Source organism: Oncorhynchus keta, chromosome 14, assembly GCF_023373465.1.
Source record: "Oncorhynchus keta strain PuntledgeMale-10-30-2019 chromosome 14, Oket_V2, whole genome shotgun sequence".
Lineage (NCBI taxonomy): Eukaryota > Metazoa > Chordata > Actinopteri > Salmoniformes > Salmonidae > Oncorhynchus > Oncorhynchus keta.
Genome location: NC_068434.1, coordinates 64368084 through 64383378, shown reverse-complemented (window position 1 = coordinate 64383378; position 15295 = coordinate 64368084). Strand labels below are relative to the sequence as shown.

At 42.3% G+C, this 15295-nt stretch overlaps 1 protein-coding gene across 3 annotated transcripts in view; it reads right to left on the bottom strand.

The window, feature by feature from the left end:
* Positions 1-4997: 4997 nt before the first annotated feature.
* LOC118378492 (ankyrin repeat domain-containing protein 11-like) overlaps positions 4998-15295 on the bottom strand; it is a 55983-nt gene continuing 45685 nt past the window's right edge. For 2 of the 3 annotated variants that reach the window (XM_052462124.1, XM_052462125.1), the window contains exons 8-12: positions 8070-15277; positions 7772-7870; positions 7318-7485; positions 6583-6675; positions 4998-6463 (exon numbers count right to left, since the gene is read on the bottom strand). In XM_052462124.1, the coding sequence (XP_052318084.1) occupies positions 6278-6463; positions 6583-6675; positions 7318-7485; positions 7772-7870; positions 8070-15277 (7754 nt within the window). In that variant the 3' untranslated portion in view covers positions 4998-6277. The remainder of the gene's footprint in view (positions 6464-6582; positions 6676-7317; positions 7486-7771; positions 7871-8069; positions 15278-15295) is intronic. The other variant, XM_052462126.1, reaches the window with a different exon arrangement.

The window sequence follows — 15295 nt, the reverse complement described above, 5'->3', positions numbered from 1 at the left end:
TGCAAAACGTCCTGGGATATTTATTTACAATTATGTACAATGTCTCCAACGCATTACAGGAGGAAAATTTACACAGCGGAGACCTTTAACTGAAACATACCACAGGTGTCAGAAAGATAATAAATAGGTTATTTGTCACCATTTAAAGAGTAGTTCTCCATGCTTTATTAGTCATTTCCCATTCTAATGAACCAGCTACTGTCTTGTTCAATAAAGGAAACTAGAAAAAGGCTTGAAAATGTGATTCTATTATGTAAAATAACAGTATGTCCAGTTAAATATTAAATGAACACTCAGATGGACACAGTAGAGGTAACTTGTTGCAGACTGATGAGGTCATAGGGTAATCTAGGGCATGGCCAAGTGGTTCACAGTAGGGGGGAGAAGGGAATGAGACCGGTGTACATTTCCTAATATGAATGATTCTTCACTGGTGTGGCTTGGAAATAATATTTGGATGTGTGTATGAGACACCGGTGTCTCGACAAAAATCACAGGGGATGTTGTCTTGATCAACCAAATGTAGAATTATTTTTTGAATGAAAAATAATTTGAATGGTTAAAACTATTGCTCTGTATGTTTGCTGCAAGCTTGGAATTCCAAGGTTAGATTTGACACTAATTAGCCATCACAATTTCAAGCCTTTGTGGTTCAATAAATGATGAAATAAAGAAATCAAGGCAGGGCTCAAACCGTTAAGGTGAGAGAGACTAAACCGAAACACACTTGATGTCTTGTAAACAATATTGAGGGTGTGGGGGTGTAGTTACGGTATACATTCTGCTCATAACAAGTGATTGACATGCCACTGGTGTTTTATACTTCGTACAGAAGAAAAAAACCCAAGAGAAAAAGACAACACAACACACTCTGATCTAAAACACAAGAGGATTCTGTTGACAAAACTACCTCTCCCCTGCAGAAAAAGCACTAAAAAACAAAATCAAATAAAGAAAATTGAGGGCTTAAATCAAACTGCTGAAGTCTACATGATGCTGACTACCTGTGCTATGACATTTATTTATGCGTTTACTGCCTTATGACTAGATTTTCCTCTTTCAAAATGTCCAGGACTACAACTAGTCAACTGCCCGTACACTGGAGTAGCAACACCCATTGCACTTGAATAGACACCTCATACACAGCTATGTTGAAAGTGTGTACATAACGTCACAAAATGTCACCTGATATTGCCATTAGGATGAATGTGCAGATCACTGACTCAATCTTTTTTAAAATCAGGACCAACCAAAAATAAGGAAACAATCAATTCTCACAAATCAATATTCCAATTGGATAAAAAACATTTGTTCTTAACTATCACTTTTGCACCATTCTTCCCCCCTTTGTGTACGAGTTAACTTAGTCTGCTTTTTGGTTCATAATTGTCTAGGCCTTACTCTTAGCATGGTAAACAACACAATAGAGCAAAGTATGATGGCCTACTGAACATGAATCAAACGGAACATTACAACTTCCTGATGCCCCTGACAAATACCTACACTTGGTACACTTGAGAAGCTAAAGTGAAACAAACTACCTTCCTGTTAATATCACCATCCACCAAATAGTTCTGAATAAACTATGATGAAACTTGCTTTTAGAGTGATTAGTCATAAAAAGGATTATTGACTAACAAAAAAGGAATTTGATTAAAAGGCTAATTAAAGAAATCTCATTCATGGGCATGTAAGTCAAACCTAGTTCTTTTAAAATCAAAGAAACAATTGACCACAGAGGAGTATGATCTTTACTTTGACTCCACCCTTTGAGTATTTGAAGAGCAGCACCTTATACTGTAAACTTATCTCCACTACTGTACAAAACTAGATAAATAGAGGGGGTCCATACTTGCGAACATTAGAAAAAGTTTGAGTTTAAACTTTCTCTGTCTCAAAATATGCATCAGCCAATTCAAATCGCTGACATAGTTGTATTTGACAAGGCTACCGTTAGCTGTTGCACATTACATAACCTGGCACATTTAGCCCTATGCTAGCCTGACCAGTTGGCAGTGATTATTTCCTGTAACAAATTCCACATCAGCCTATCAAAGATCTCAGACTTCACATCCACCAACCAATGGCATCACTTAATATATATCAACTTGGCCACCAGAGGGAATATTTTAAGCTTCCAAATTCAAGGTTTACATTTGTTCAACTTGGTCTGTAAAGTATAGCGTCCCAATATTGCATAACACATCCTTGACTATGCTGCTACTAACGTTGGACAAAATTCAAAAGGCATGTTTTCGCATATATGACAAAATCACAAGTTTATGCTTATCCATTTCACACACATCCATGTGCTTTTCGGGGGAAAAAATATAAAAGGGTCATTTAAGTTTATTGTACATTGGCCCCAAAAAGTCAGACCGTTATGGTCTTGTCAAATAGCCGTCATGTACCCCTACTACCATCGCAGCGAGGAGTCATATGCTGCGAAGGCAATTAGAGGCCCCTTCATGTCAAGCTTTTTTGTTGAAGGTCCAATGGCAACATTTTTCTCTCAATATCTGTGTATCAATTAAGTACCCTACTGTGATTGTCAAAAATAAATAGCTTCTCCAGCAAGAACTTTGATAGGACTGTCTGGGAGTGGTCAGAGGGCCTTATGGGTGGGATGCGTCACCTGAAAACAAAATTATTGGCAGAGAGGAGGGCAAACTCTTATTGGTCTATTACACTTACATTCACCAGGCAGTCAAAAAAAAAAAAACACCCAGCCAAACCAGCTGTTATTTCAAACAGCTCTTACACTAAAAGTGCATTATAATTTTGATCATATCTGTATTCCAACCTGTGTGGAAATATATATAAAGCAATGGAAAAAAACTTTACTAGTGGTCCTCAAAGCTCGATTCAAATAACTAATATGTGATGATGTGGATGATTTTTATAATGCATATAAAATGTTGTAGCCTAAATAAGAAAATAAGTGGTGATTCTGGTCTAACAGTAAAGTTATACTATGCTATTATATTTGGTATGTTAGGCCTATGTAGAATACTAATGAATCATTAAGTGATCTTGCGAGACATTGATTCAGCTTTGATCTAAACTTTATTCAAATTCTTAAGTCTATTGACGTACCTGTGCAACAAATCTAATTAACCTAAAAAAAATCCCAATAAAAATCTGTCAATTTGAGCTAGAGATATGTTGTTTTGCATGGGATGCATCTAAATCCACCACATCCACCCATGTCGGCCTTCCGTATCTGCTGTGGAAAGTGGCAGAGCTGTTTGTCAGACCAAGAGACATTTTGAAACTCAGTATTCTCACAAAAATGTCTGTAACTTCCAAACGGTTGGCCTACAAACTCTACAACCCCCACAACTGTCACGGGACATGTAACCCAGTATCGGTAATTCAAATTTAATTAGAATTATGGAGGTAGTTTTGTGCCAAAAAAAAGGGGTTAAATATGTGTCACCCAAAAAAATATATACACTTTTCCTGATCTCCCAGATATGACAGATACTTCAAAACCTTAATCCTTATGATTGACTTTTTTTTTTACCGTCTGTTTTTCCATTTACGAATCAGTTATTCAATTAGTTTCTATAGCATAGTAGTAAAGCCCAAATGAAATATTTTATCATACCTAGTGGGGTCCTAAAATTTTAAATCAAATAGCTAAATAATCCACGGTATGACCATCTTAAAACAATACCATATGTTAAACTCCCCTCACCTCAAGGCTTTGAGGTTCAACAAGCACCATTCTGAGAAGTGGCAGACAGTTGCAAATGACCAGGAGCCAGGCTCACTACATTGAGCTATTGGTACAGTTGAAACTTCATGTGTGTTTTTTAAAACTTTGATTAGCAGATGGTACCGGTTGACATCTGTTAAGGATGCTCTCATGGAAAAGGGTTCTAATTGCATCCAAGTCAAGATTTGAAATTGGCTGATGCAGAATGTGTAACCTGACATAATCACTGCCTTCGGGTCAGGTTAGCATAGGGCTAAATGTGTCAGGTTATGTAATGGGAACAGCTAACATGGAGCATTTTATCACATGCAACTACGTCAAAGATTTGAATTGGCAGATGTGCATTTTGAGACAAACTTTTTTTAACTTACAAAAATACATCTTATGTTCGCAAGTATGGACCCAGGGAGTTTGGAAGCTAACACATCCCATAATTAAAGCAAGAATTCATTTTTTAAAACCAATATGGAATGTGGCCTGTATCTTGTGGATAAACAGCTTTGCTAAACATTAAGATTCTAAACATTTCTTTAGTTAAGTAGTTTTAGGTGGTATACGGTAGAGATCAGGAACAACATTGCCAATATGATGTGGCCTGAAAAACGGTTAACCTGTAAATGACGCCTATGACCGTGGCATTCAAAAAGGGAAGTTAAGGATTTCAAATATTGAGTTGGCTGTCAGATCCCAAGTCTTGTGGCCTGAAAGTTCTCCAACGTCATGATGAATATTATTCCTAAAGACCCAAACATACAATTAAAGTCCAATTAAATTTTTAAAAATAAAGACAAAAAGAAAATCCCATCCAGAATGAGAAAATAATGTGATGGTTTTGCTTGTTAGTGGCATTTCTTTCTTGACCAATCCAGATGTACCCTTGTTTGACTTGCCCAACACTGAGTAAATAAAAATATTCACTGTAAAAAGGCATTTTCTTGGTTTAGATTTTTTTCAGATATAATTGTGTAATAAAGCAATGACTAATATAACTATTCTATTCTTTAAATAATTGTATAACCATTTTGCTACATCTGAGGACTATAGTTGTGGCCCTTAGTTTGGGCATTGTTCAAAACGGTGGGGTTTTGTACTACCTATGTACGTTGTGGTGATTCCAACCCAGGTAACTTATTTTGACCAGCCCTGGACAAAACCTATAGATGGGAACGTTACAACTGTGCACTGGAGTCTTTAAAATATTGACAACTTGTGCACGTTTTGGCCCATGGGTATTAGGGGGAAAGTGCTGCCCGAAAGTGAACTGTACATACAAAGATCATTTTTATTCATTTATTTTTTTACACTTAACTGAGTGATGTTACAGTACATACGTTATTTACAACTGTGCAGTAATGTGTGGCAAAATAAATTATCTAGAAGGCAGCAAGAATACATTGGTTAACGAATATAAAAACTGTACATAATTTACGGAATACAATTTTTTTTCAGTTTTCTTTTTTCCCATTAAACTAATATTGGCTCTGTAGTGTTTCAAGTCACTTCCTCAGAAACAATTAAATGCCCAAGTAAAGAAAGACAAAAAGAAGAATATTCTCCTCTAAACCACCATCTGTTTAGTCTTGAATTGCAACGTTCTTGAATTATTCTTTTATCCTGTTTTTCCATTTGCAGTCATAGTTGCAGGTTAACAGGTATGTGTGTTCGACCTATCTTGGCAGAGTGTCAGAGGCTGGTTCTTCCTGCATGCAGAACCAGGTGACCAGACTCTTGTGGGGATGCTCCGGTTCATCCCCATTCTCTGCCTCACTCCTCTGCCCATGAGGCGGAAGATGCCTCTTCCCCTCCGACATTAACCCCCGACACACTATGGACCCTTGGCTGTACTCTGCTCCGGGGCAGGATGCTGGTTCTACCGGGTGTGGTGGTGGGCTGTGGACAGAGGGGACTGAAGCTCTCTGACTGAGTGTGGCCTTATGGTCCCGACCAGAGACAGCGTCCACACAGATCCTCCTGTCCTTTCAACAGGAAGAGGCTGGAGGTCCCGCAGATATTACTTGTTGCACCACCATATTGCGCATGCATGCCCTTCTGGCCATGTGCTGCGTTCTCCTCCTCAAGGCTCACCTGGAGCTCTGTGTCCACTGTGGTGCCTCATTCTCATCCACCAGGAGATGATCCAGAATGATGGGAGGGCTCCTCTCCAGCATTCCTTTGTGGTTTGATTTTACTGGGACCCAAAAAATTCAGAAAAATATTTCTATATCTTATCCCCTATTCTCTGTCCAAACATCACCTAAAAGGGAGGTGGTGTTGGGCGCTTCAAAGCAAAGCCGTTTTGCTTTTTATATTCTGAACAAAAGCATAAAAACTTGAGGGATGAAAGTGCAAGTTGTGTTTTTCCCCAGTAAAAAGATGCTTCCTCCTCTCATGGAAGAGAATCATGAGCAAGTTTTTTTTTCTTTGAATTTTTTCTATATAATATATAGGTTTTATTCCTCTTCAAACCGGCTAGCCCTTACCATACGTTCTGTTTGATGTCTCTTTGATAAGTGATGATATTTGACCTCTAACTCTGTGAACGAGTGCATGTTTCTGTCACGCGGGCAACAGCACAAAGTCATCGTTGACGTCAACCATTGGCACGTAGAAGGAGGGGACCTCGTTGACGCACAGAGACTTGTGTACAGCAGGGTCCAGCTCCTGCACCTTCAGTTGCCACTCCATCCTCTGCACTGCGTTCAGGGCAGCTGCCTCGTGCTGCTGCCGCATTAACAGACACGTCTGAGAAGAGAGAGAGGCCATTATGAACCAGCAGAAATACAACTGTCATACACAGATAGCCCGCATTTCAAACATATAGCAAATGTGCCGTAAAAGATGAAGTACAGTCATATCGTTACCTTCATGCGGTCATATTTGTCATCCACGTCTTGGATCCAGGAAATGAACTGGCGAGCGTTGAAGCGATCTCTCACTGACTTGTTCTCATCACCCTGAGTTAAAGATGACAAGAATGTCAGATTTGATTTTTTATATGCACACTACCGTTCAAAAGTTCAGGGTCACTTAGAAATGTCTTTGTTTTTGAAAGAAAAGCACATTTGTTGTCCATTAAAATAGCATCAAATTGATCAGAAATATAGTGTAGACATTGTTAAATGACCAAACAGGATAAAAGAATAATTCAAGAATGTTGCGATTCAATATTCTTGTCATTGCTTCTTTAATCAGAACAACAGTTTCAGCTGTGCTAATATAATTGCAAAAGGGTTTGCTAATGATTAATTAACCTTTTAAATTTATAAACATGGATTAGCTAACACAACGTGCCATTGGAACACAGGAGTGATGGTTGCTGATAATGGGCCTCTGTACGCCTATGTAGATATTCCATTTAAAAAAAATCAGCCATTTCCAGCTACAAGTCATTTACAACATTAACAATGTCTACACTGTATTTCTGATCAATTTGATGTTATTTCAGACAAAAATGTTGCTTTTCTTTCAAAAACAAGAACATTTCTAAGTGACCCCGAACTTTTGAGTGGTAGTGTATATAAAATATTAAGAGTAATTGGAAGAGCTGACGAAACAAATTCCGTGTGAATGGCCCTGTCTGTCAACTTTTTGCCCACCTTTTTAACCACCCACAGACGCACCTGACTCTCTGTTGGCATGTTGTACACCTCAGAGTCCAGTAACATTGTGCAGGCACTGAATGGGACGGCCTGATTGGCTATCGTCCTTGCCGCTCTGCAATGGACCCGCAGTACTTCTTGCTCACATGAGACAATAAGCTTTTCCTGGAAGGAGAGATATAGAAAGTCAATACAATAAGACTGGAGAGAGGGGAGACAAACTGGACTTTTAACTTTACTTCAAAATCCTTTTGCGCAAAGTGATAAGGTTCATGTGAAATGTCACAATTTTTTTACGATTGCTTGGTTGGAGAAATGCCTATTGCAGTTTTCTATTACATAGCAGCTTTGAACATTCATCAAAGGATTGTTCAAAGCACTCCTTCTCAGTGCGACTTCAGAAGTGAGATGGATAGATATTAGGGAGGGTACAGTGAGCCCGTGTTCTTACCCTCTCTATGCTGTGCTGCAGTCTCAGCTTCCCCCTCACTGTCTCCTGCTGTCTAAAGAGCTCCTTCAGGGGCTCCGATAACGATGGAGGTGGAGCAATCTGAGAAACCATAGCAATGATTTGAGATTATGATGTAACCAATCTTTCCATTGCAACAAAGTTCAAACTTTTGTTGTAAATGTGCTGTGCGGTTATTATAGGTTACAGAACGCAGTTACTTGACGTGTATTATTGTAATGAAATCAAATCTATGAATCAACAGAAGTGTGAACATTTGTAGGGGAAGGGAGGTACTCACCACTGGGATGTGCAGCTTGCTGAGAGGCTTGCCATCCAGCAGGTAGGAGCCTGTGTAGGTCACATACTCAGCGTAGCACTGAGGGGCCTGTGGTGTGATGTAGCACAAGATCTTCCTCTTCTCCTCAATTTTTTTCCTTATCTGCAGGTATTCAAAGTAAGGGTTAGAGCGGTCACTGTGGTAGGGTTCTATGTCATCCAGTTTGATGGCATTGACAATGACAGCCAGCGTCTGTTGAATCATCTCCCTGGTCTGCTGCATGGCTGTGTTGACCAGCTGAACCTGCGGTTTGGGGAACTTCCTCTTGCGTGGATGCTGCGTCTGGGATTCCTCTTCCTCCACAGGCCGCCCTTTAGTTTTGCTGACCACTACAGGAAGCGGCGGAGGGAGAGCCGGGGTAATGGTTGGTGTGGTGGAGATGGTGGTGACAAGTTCCTTTTCTTTCTCCAGAACAACAAAGGGGACAAAGGTAGGGGTGGGGATAGGGGTGGTTGTGGTTCCAGCCATGCTCATGGTGACAGGGGTAGGGACAGATGGAGGTATCACGCTAGAAGGTATAATGCTGGTGGTTGTACTCTCTGCTACTACTCTACTACTCTGCTTTTTTGTGGTGGTGGTATTCTCCTGTTTTGCCAGCATCTGGGCCCTGTTTCTAGTCATCCTCTGTGGGATCTCCTCCACCTTCTTGGGAAGGTCAGTTGACAACGTTGTCAGAGTGACCGTGAGCTTAGACGTGGTCTCAAGAGCCTCCGAAACATGGACTGTTCCAGAAATCGTGACAGCAACTGGCAGAGGAACTGAGGGGACAGGACTGCAAGTTGGCCCAACAAAGGGATCTGATACCTGCCCACTTTGTTCTGGTTTAACAGTTGTCATGGAGTCCATACATGGAGTAATTACAACTGATAAAGACTCGGTCAGTGACATCTGCTTGTGATGCTGGGTATTGTTTGTATCAAGAGCTGAGAACATGTTTCCATCGCTCTCATCAGTCTCTTCATATGTGGCTCTGTTTTCAAAGACCTGTGTTTTCACCAAGTTAATTTCAGGGACATTCTGAGGCTCAGACTCAAATTCTGGTTGGAAATTGTGTTTTGGTGAGGGCACAACCAAATCATGCAAAGAATCATTGAGTGTTAGGACCTCGGGAGGGCACAGGGGTTTGGCCAGGATAGGCAGGTCAACCTCCATAAGCTCTTCGCCCTCTATTGTTTCAATAGCAGGAGGCCTTATATGAGCAGGTGGAGGCTTGTAGTCGGCTGGCTCTGAATCTCTGATGTCAAGCTCTGGCATCTCCTTGTCTGGCAGGGAGGTCGGGAGGGAGAGAGAAGGGAGGTCAGGTAGAGAGAAAGGGCCAAGATCATCCAGCTCATCCACTGTAGCTGAGAATGGGTCTGTCCAGGGCACCACTGGCTCGTTGCTTACTGCTAGAGGCATATGGCTCTCAGAAGTAAAGCCATGGGAGTTTTCTCTGCCGACTTGTACTGCACAAGAAAGCTCTGAGTCCATCTGGTGATTATCCTCCAAGTTTGGCTTACAGTCTGTGAAGAAAGATTCTAACCTTGTGGAGGATGAGGTGGTTGTCAAGTAGTTTGGTTCCAATTCCATGGGTGTCATTTCAGGTCTTGCTGGAGAAATTGGAATGTCCTCCACAGCCTCTTTTTGCTCGTCAAAGTCAGGGTCAGGCACATAAGACCTGTAAGCAGCATATGGAGGGGTCACTGATGGATGGCCAGGTATGGCAGTAATGTGCTGCAAATCACTGTCTGAATGCGAGAAGGGGCTGGTTATCTTGGAGACAGCTGCCTCTATTTCCCCATAAGTCCTTTGAGGAGATTTCAAAATCATCTCAGAGTTCCAGCTGATGGTATGATCACTGGAGTTCTCCACCTGGTTGGGTGGTGGATGTGGGGGAGTCAACTGATGCACCTCTGTAACTCTTCTGTCTGGAGATTCAGCCCAGCTCTTCCTCAAAGGCTCTTCAACTCTTGGAGGAGAGAATGAGCAGACGTCCCTCGTCTCCTCAGCAGCATGATGATCAAAATCTGTTGGTTCTTCAAGATCCCCTTCCTCCTCCTCCTCTTCTTCTTCTTCTTCCACCCCCTCTTCATAGTCCTCCTCTTCCTCCTCCTCCACAACAGGGGGCAGATACTCACTGCCACTGACTGGGTCAGAGGGAACAAGACTGTGCTCACTTTGATGAGGCTCAGAAAGGTCATCAATATCCAGGGGAGGAAGAGCAGCAGGTGCAGGGGTGGGTGGAGCAGCAATGTCCAGACACGGCTCCTGGGGGTCAGGTCTGTGGACTGGCGTTGAGGGCTTCATCAGGAAGTTGTTGTAGACAATCTCAGGTAGGTGTTCACAGGTCTCTGTGCCAGCCATTGCTGTGGTGGCCCCATCTAGTGCAGGTTCGCCAAGTTCCAGCCCGGGAGACAGCATTCTAATAGGTGAGAAGTAAGGAGGAGACAGGCATTCAAGTCTCTCCACTGATGCTGCCTTGTCTTCTGGAGGCTGGGAGGCTGCCAAGTCAAACTCAGAGGCGTCTGGCAAAATGTGTTGTAGAAACTTGCCAGCTTCAGCTTTGAACTCCTCTTCCAGGGGTCTTCTAATATCAGATGAAGCCGATCGACTGACAAGGGGCAACTGGAGATTCTTAGCCGGCGTTATACAAGTCCCTTCTTGGAAGGTGTGCGATGAGTTGGAGTACCTGTCAAAGAAGGATGGTGAGCAGGCATTCATAGACATGGCCATGGCTGATGAGTTCTGACAATCTAACCCATCAAACATTATATCAGGGTAGTCCTCTGCACTGCAGGATGGAGTCCGTGGCGTCTGCATGATTTCCTCATAGCCGGGACAAGAGATTACAGATGTGGGGGTGGGAACACCCGTTGGTCTATTCTGATCTTGCATAGGTGAGGCAGGGAGATTTTCTTTCATCTGATGGCCTGCAAGCCAGTCCTTTGAATTTTGAGTGTCAATGAGTTGTGGCTTTCTTTCCGGAGACATCATTTGGGCTGGGAGACCAATATCTTTGAGCTTCTTCTCTTTCAATGCAGATTCTAAACTATTAGATTTTTTGGATGATAGTTCATTGCGATTTTTCTTTATTTCCTCAGTGGACTTCGTTTTATCCCTAAGTTTGGGATCCCCTGATCTGTGTCTTAGTTTCTCCATCTGCTTCATCCTCTCCTTATGCTTCTTATGGCGTTCTTCAATCTCCTGGTCTTTTAAACCTAACATTTGCCCAAAGCTGGTTAGTCTGAGATCCCCATCAACCAGAAGCTTTGAACGTGGACGGTTGTCTTTGCGAGCTGTGTCTTTAGACTGAATTACTTTTTCATTTTCTTCTTTAACCTTGGACTTAACATGGTCCGCCCTACTGTCTTTGTCCAAAGAGTCTCGATTTCTTTCTTTTTTCACATCAAATTTGGGACTGTCTTCCTTGGATCTTTCCTTCAAATTGGTAATTTGAGGACTCTCTTTCAATCCAGATTTAATCTCCTCCTTGGAGTGTTTCAGGGATCCAAAGCCATCCGTGTACTTGTGCTTCTCCTCTTTGACTTTCTCCTTATGTTTCTCTTTTTTCTTTTTGTCCTTGATCTTATCACTGATGACAGTACTCAGTTTGTCTTTGTCAGCTTTTTTAGACATCTCCTTTTCAAACTCCAATGTCTTATCAAATTCATCTTTATCACCCTTAGACCCAAATGGAAATGTGTAAGGGTCCGCTTCTAACGGCATAGGCTCTTTCTCGAAGGGCAGACTTTCTCTGCGTCCATAGGATTCTCTTATTTCCTCGATCTTGTCTTGTTTATCCCCCTTTTCCTTCTTGACTTTGTCCTTCTCCTTGTCATGACTCTTTTTGGACGACGATGAAGATGAATGCCGGTGCCTCTCTTTCTCTCTGAACTTGTCTTGAGGATTAGATATGGAGAGTGAGTCTCGTCTCTCATCAGTAATGTCTGGAAGGCTGATGTTGGAGGAATCATAGTAGCTGCTGAGCACTGGCTCATGACCCTGATCAGTGAAGCTGTCTGAGGATAACTCACTGTTCTTGTCATTGGAGTCATCCTTGTAGTCATTCATGGCCTCTTCCTCCAGCTTCTCCAAGAGCGACTTTTCATTTTCCCCACTCCCTTTTGAGGGCTTTCTGTCGTTGACATGATCTTGCTTGTCTTTATATTTACTCTTGGTCTTTTCCTCATTGGCGTCCCTCTTGTCCAGCAGCTTCTGCTTGTTTTTCTTCTCTTGGTTTGAGTCCACAGACATTCTGTCTTTGCGTTCCTTGTGTTTTGCATCAACATAATCCTTATCTTTCTTGTGTTTCTCCAAGGAACCCTTCCTCTCTTTCCCCATATCAAATGTGGTCTTGTCTTTTTTCTTGTGGTCTTTTTCTTTCTGTTTTTCTGTTGTGTGTTTGGCCTCAGCAGAATATTTTCTGGGTTTTTCCATTTGGAAGTGATCAAGCTCATCCCTGTCAGATGTAGAGTCTTTCCTGTGAGAATCGGACAACCCAAGGGAATCACTTAACTTGGCCACACCCCCTTTGTAGTTGTCTTCTTCATCCTCACTTTCATCTGTGAAAATGTCTGCTATCTTGTACCATGTTTTCTCAGGTTTAACTTTCTCAGGTTTCCTTTCCTCCTTCTTCACCTCAAGGACATCTTTATCCCGGTCAGCATGCTTGTCCTGTGAAGCTTTTTCTTTCTTGTCCTTAGTTTGTTCTGAAGACACCTTCCTGTCCTTGTCTTTGTGTTTGTCTTTAGCTCCCTCCTTCTTGTCTTTAGAGCCTCGGTCTGTGTCCTTTTCTTTCAAAAGCTTCTCAGTTGAGGTCTTCTCAGGCTTCTCCTTGTCCTGTTCTATGGATCGGTCTTTAGGCTTTTCCTTGTGTTTGTCAGCTTTTGTCTTTTCTCTCTTTTCCACCCCCTCTCCCTTTCTCTCCTTCTCTTTTCCAGAGTGATTCCTTTCTCTAATTTCACATGGTTTGCTGACAGTTTCAATTTCTTTGACGGAGGCATCGTTCCCATAATCGTCTCTTATGGACTCCTGTTTGATTTTCAAGTCCTTTCTTTCTTTAGTGAACTCATAGGAATCTTTTCGGTCTCTACTGCTGTCTGTGGAGTCCTTCTCTTTCTTCTCTTTGACAGTATCGGCAGATTCCTTTCGCTTCTTCTCCTTTTCCACAGAGTGGCTGGAGTTGAGTTTCTGTTTTTCGGTCAAATCCTTTTTCTTGTCACAGATTTTTTCTGAAGAGTCTTTCTCTTTCTTCTTGGAGGTAGGCTCTTTCTCTGACCGTTTGTCATTTTGATCTAATTTCTTGTCTTTGATTTTGTTCTCCTTCCTCCGGTCTCTGCTCTCTATTTTTTCAGTCTCAACGATCAGCTTTACAGTGTTGCTTGCTTTATATTCTTTGTAGTCCTTCACAGGAGGAGCATCCCAGCTGTCATCTCCATATAGGTCGCAGTCAGAGGAAAGGTCTGACGCCCATCGGTCGTGGTGGTCGTCTGAGGCACTGAGCTTGGTGTCTTCTAGGTTTAAGAAACGGTTACTGACATCATAGACTTCATAATCAGGCTCTTCCTTCAGAACCTTTTCTTTCTTAGATTTTTCCTTCTCCTCCCTGGCATTTTTCTCTTTATCCACCTTAATATGTTTTTCATCTTTTTGCTCACTGCTCTTCCTGTCTGGTTTAGATGACTTGTCCTTTGACTTTTTCTTCTTCTCCTCCTTTTGAGTCTTTTGTTGTTTCTCCTCCTTGGGCTTCTCTTTTTCCTTGAGGCTCCTTTCTTTTTCAGTTTTCAAGGGCTTTTCCCTCTCCTCCTTGCTAGGTTTCTCCTTGGTGGACTCTTTTGTTTTCTTGGATTTCTCCTCCTTAGCAGTTCTTTGCACCTCTTTTCCGGAAGACCAGTCTCTGTCCTCAGATTTGCCCTTCGACAACCTGTCCTCCTTTTTCAAATGCTCTTTTTCATGTTTAGAGAGCTTGACCTTGCTTTCAGCTGGGGACTCAGTCTCAACAAGGAGTGACTTCTGCCTTGAATCATCAAAATCAAAGGAGAAGCTCTTAACAAATTTCTCGTTCATGTCTTGATTGAGCACTAAACTGGGAGCCTTTTCTTTCGCTTTGTTTTTGTGCTTGTGTTTGACTTTATGCTTTTTCAACACTTTGCCATCTTTATCCGTTTTGGAGACAGTACTGTCTGTGTTGGAGTTCTTGTGAAAGTCACAGTTCTTTTTGTCTAGTGCATTGGTGTGCACATTGTTTTTCTTTCTGTTTTCCTGTGCTTTCTTTCTCACCTGTTTCACTGACTCGACACTCGAGTCGGCAGAGGAGTAGTCCGACTCACTGGAAAGCCTTGTTCTAACCGAGTCAGAGAGAGAGCTTACATCTGACCATACAGGAGATGACACAGACTTCCAGCCGTCTGTCCTCCACTGCTTTGGGTTATGCTCTGTCAGCGAGGGAGTCAGTTTCTGAGAGCTCATGCTTCCATGAGAAGAGGAAGAAGAGGATGCAGAGTGAGTACTGAACTCAGAGGATTCTTTCAGGCTCATTGTAGAGTCCTTTATACAGTTCGAGTTCTTCATAGAGCCTTCATCATCCTCACTCCCTATGTCCCCACAATCAGAGTCAGAAGTGCAGAATTTGTCATTGACTTTACCAAATCTGACCTCCTTACTGACATTTTTTGTCTCCTTCTTCCTCTTCTTCTTAACTTTAGTCTTCTCTTTCTGCTGTTTAGAGCTCAGTGTAGCAGAGTCCCGGGCCTTGGTATTAGTAGGTGGCGCTGGTTGCCGTGGTGTGGGCATAGGTGTGAAACACAACGTTCCATCATCCTCGTCTGAGCTGTCAGAGAGAATCCGTCTAACAGCCTTCTTTGGTGTGAGCGAGTTGCTTTTGGAATAGGTTTTGACCACTTCCCCCTTCGGTACTGAAATTAAGCCGCCAGCCTTGGTGACACTGGGAGACTCCTTGCGGAACTCTTTCTTGAGCAAGTGCTTATCGTCCACCGGAGGGACGCGCTCTTCCTCATCATCCTCGTCAAACTCATACTCGTCCTTGACGGGGGTGGTTGTTGTGGATAGGGGCTGATCCAGCCCTTTCTTCCCTTTCAGCTTCAGGCCCTTCTCAAACTCTGAGTCTGTGTTATTTCCATCCACCGAACTGGATGGGGCAAACGATGGGGCATCTTCTTCCTCTGAGGATTCTGGGGAAAAAAAACAAC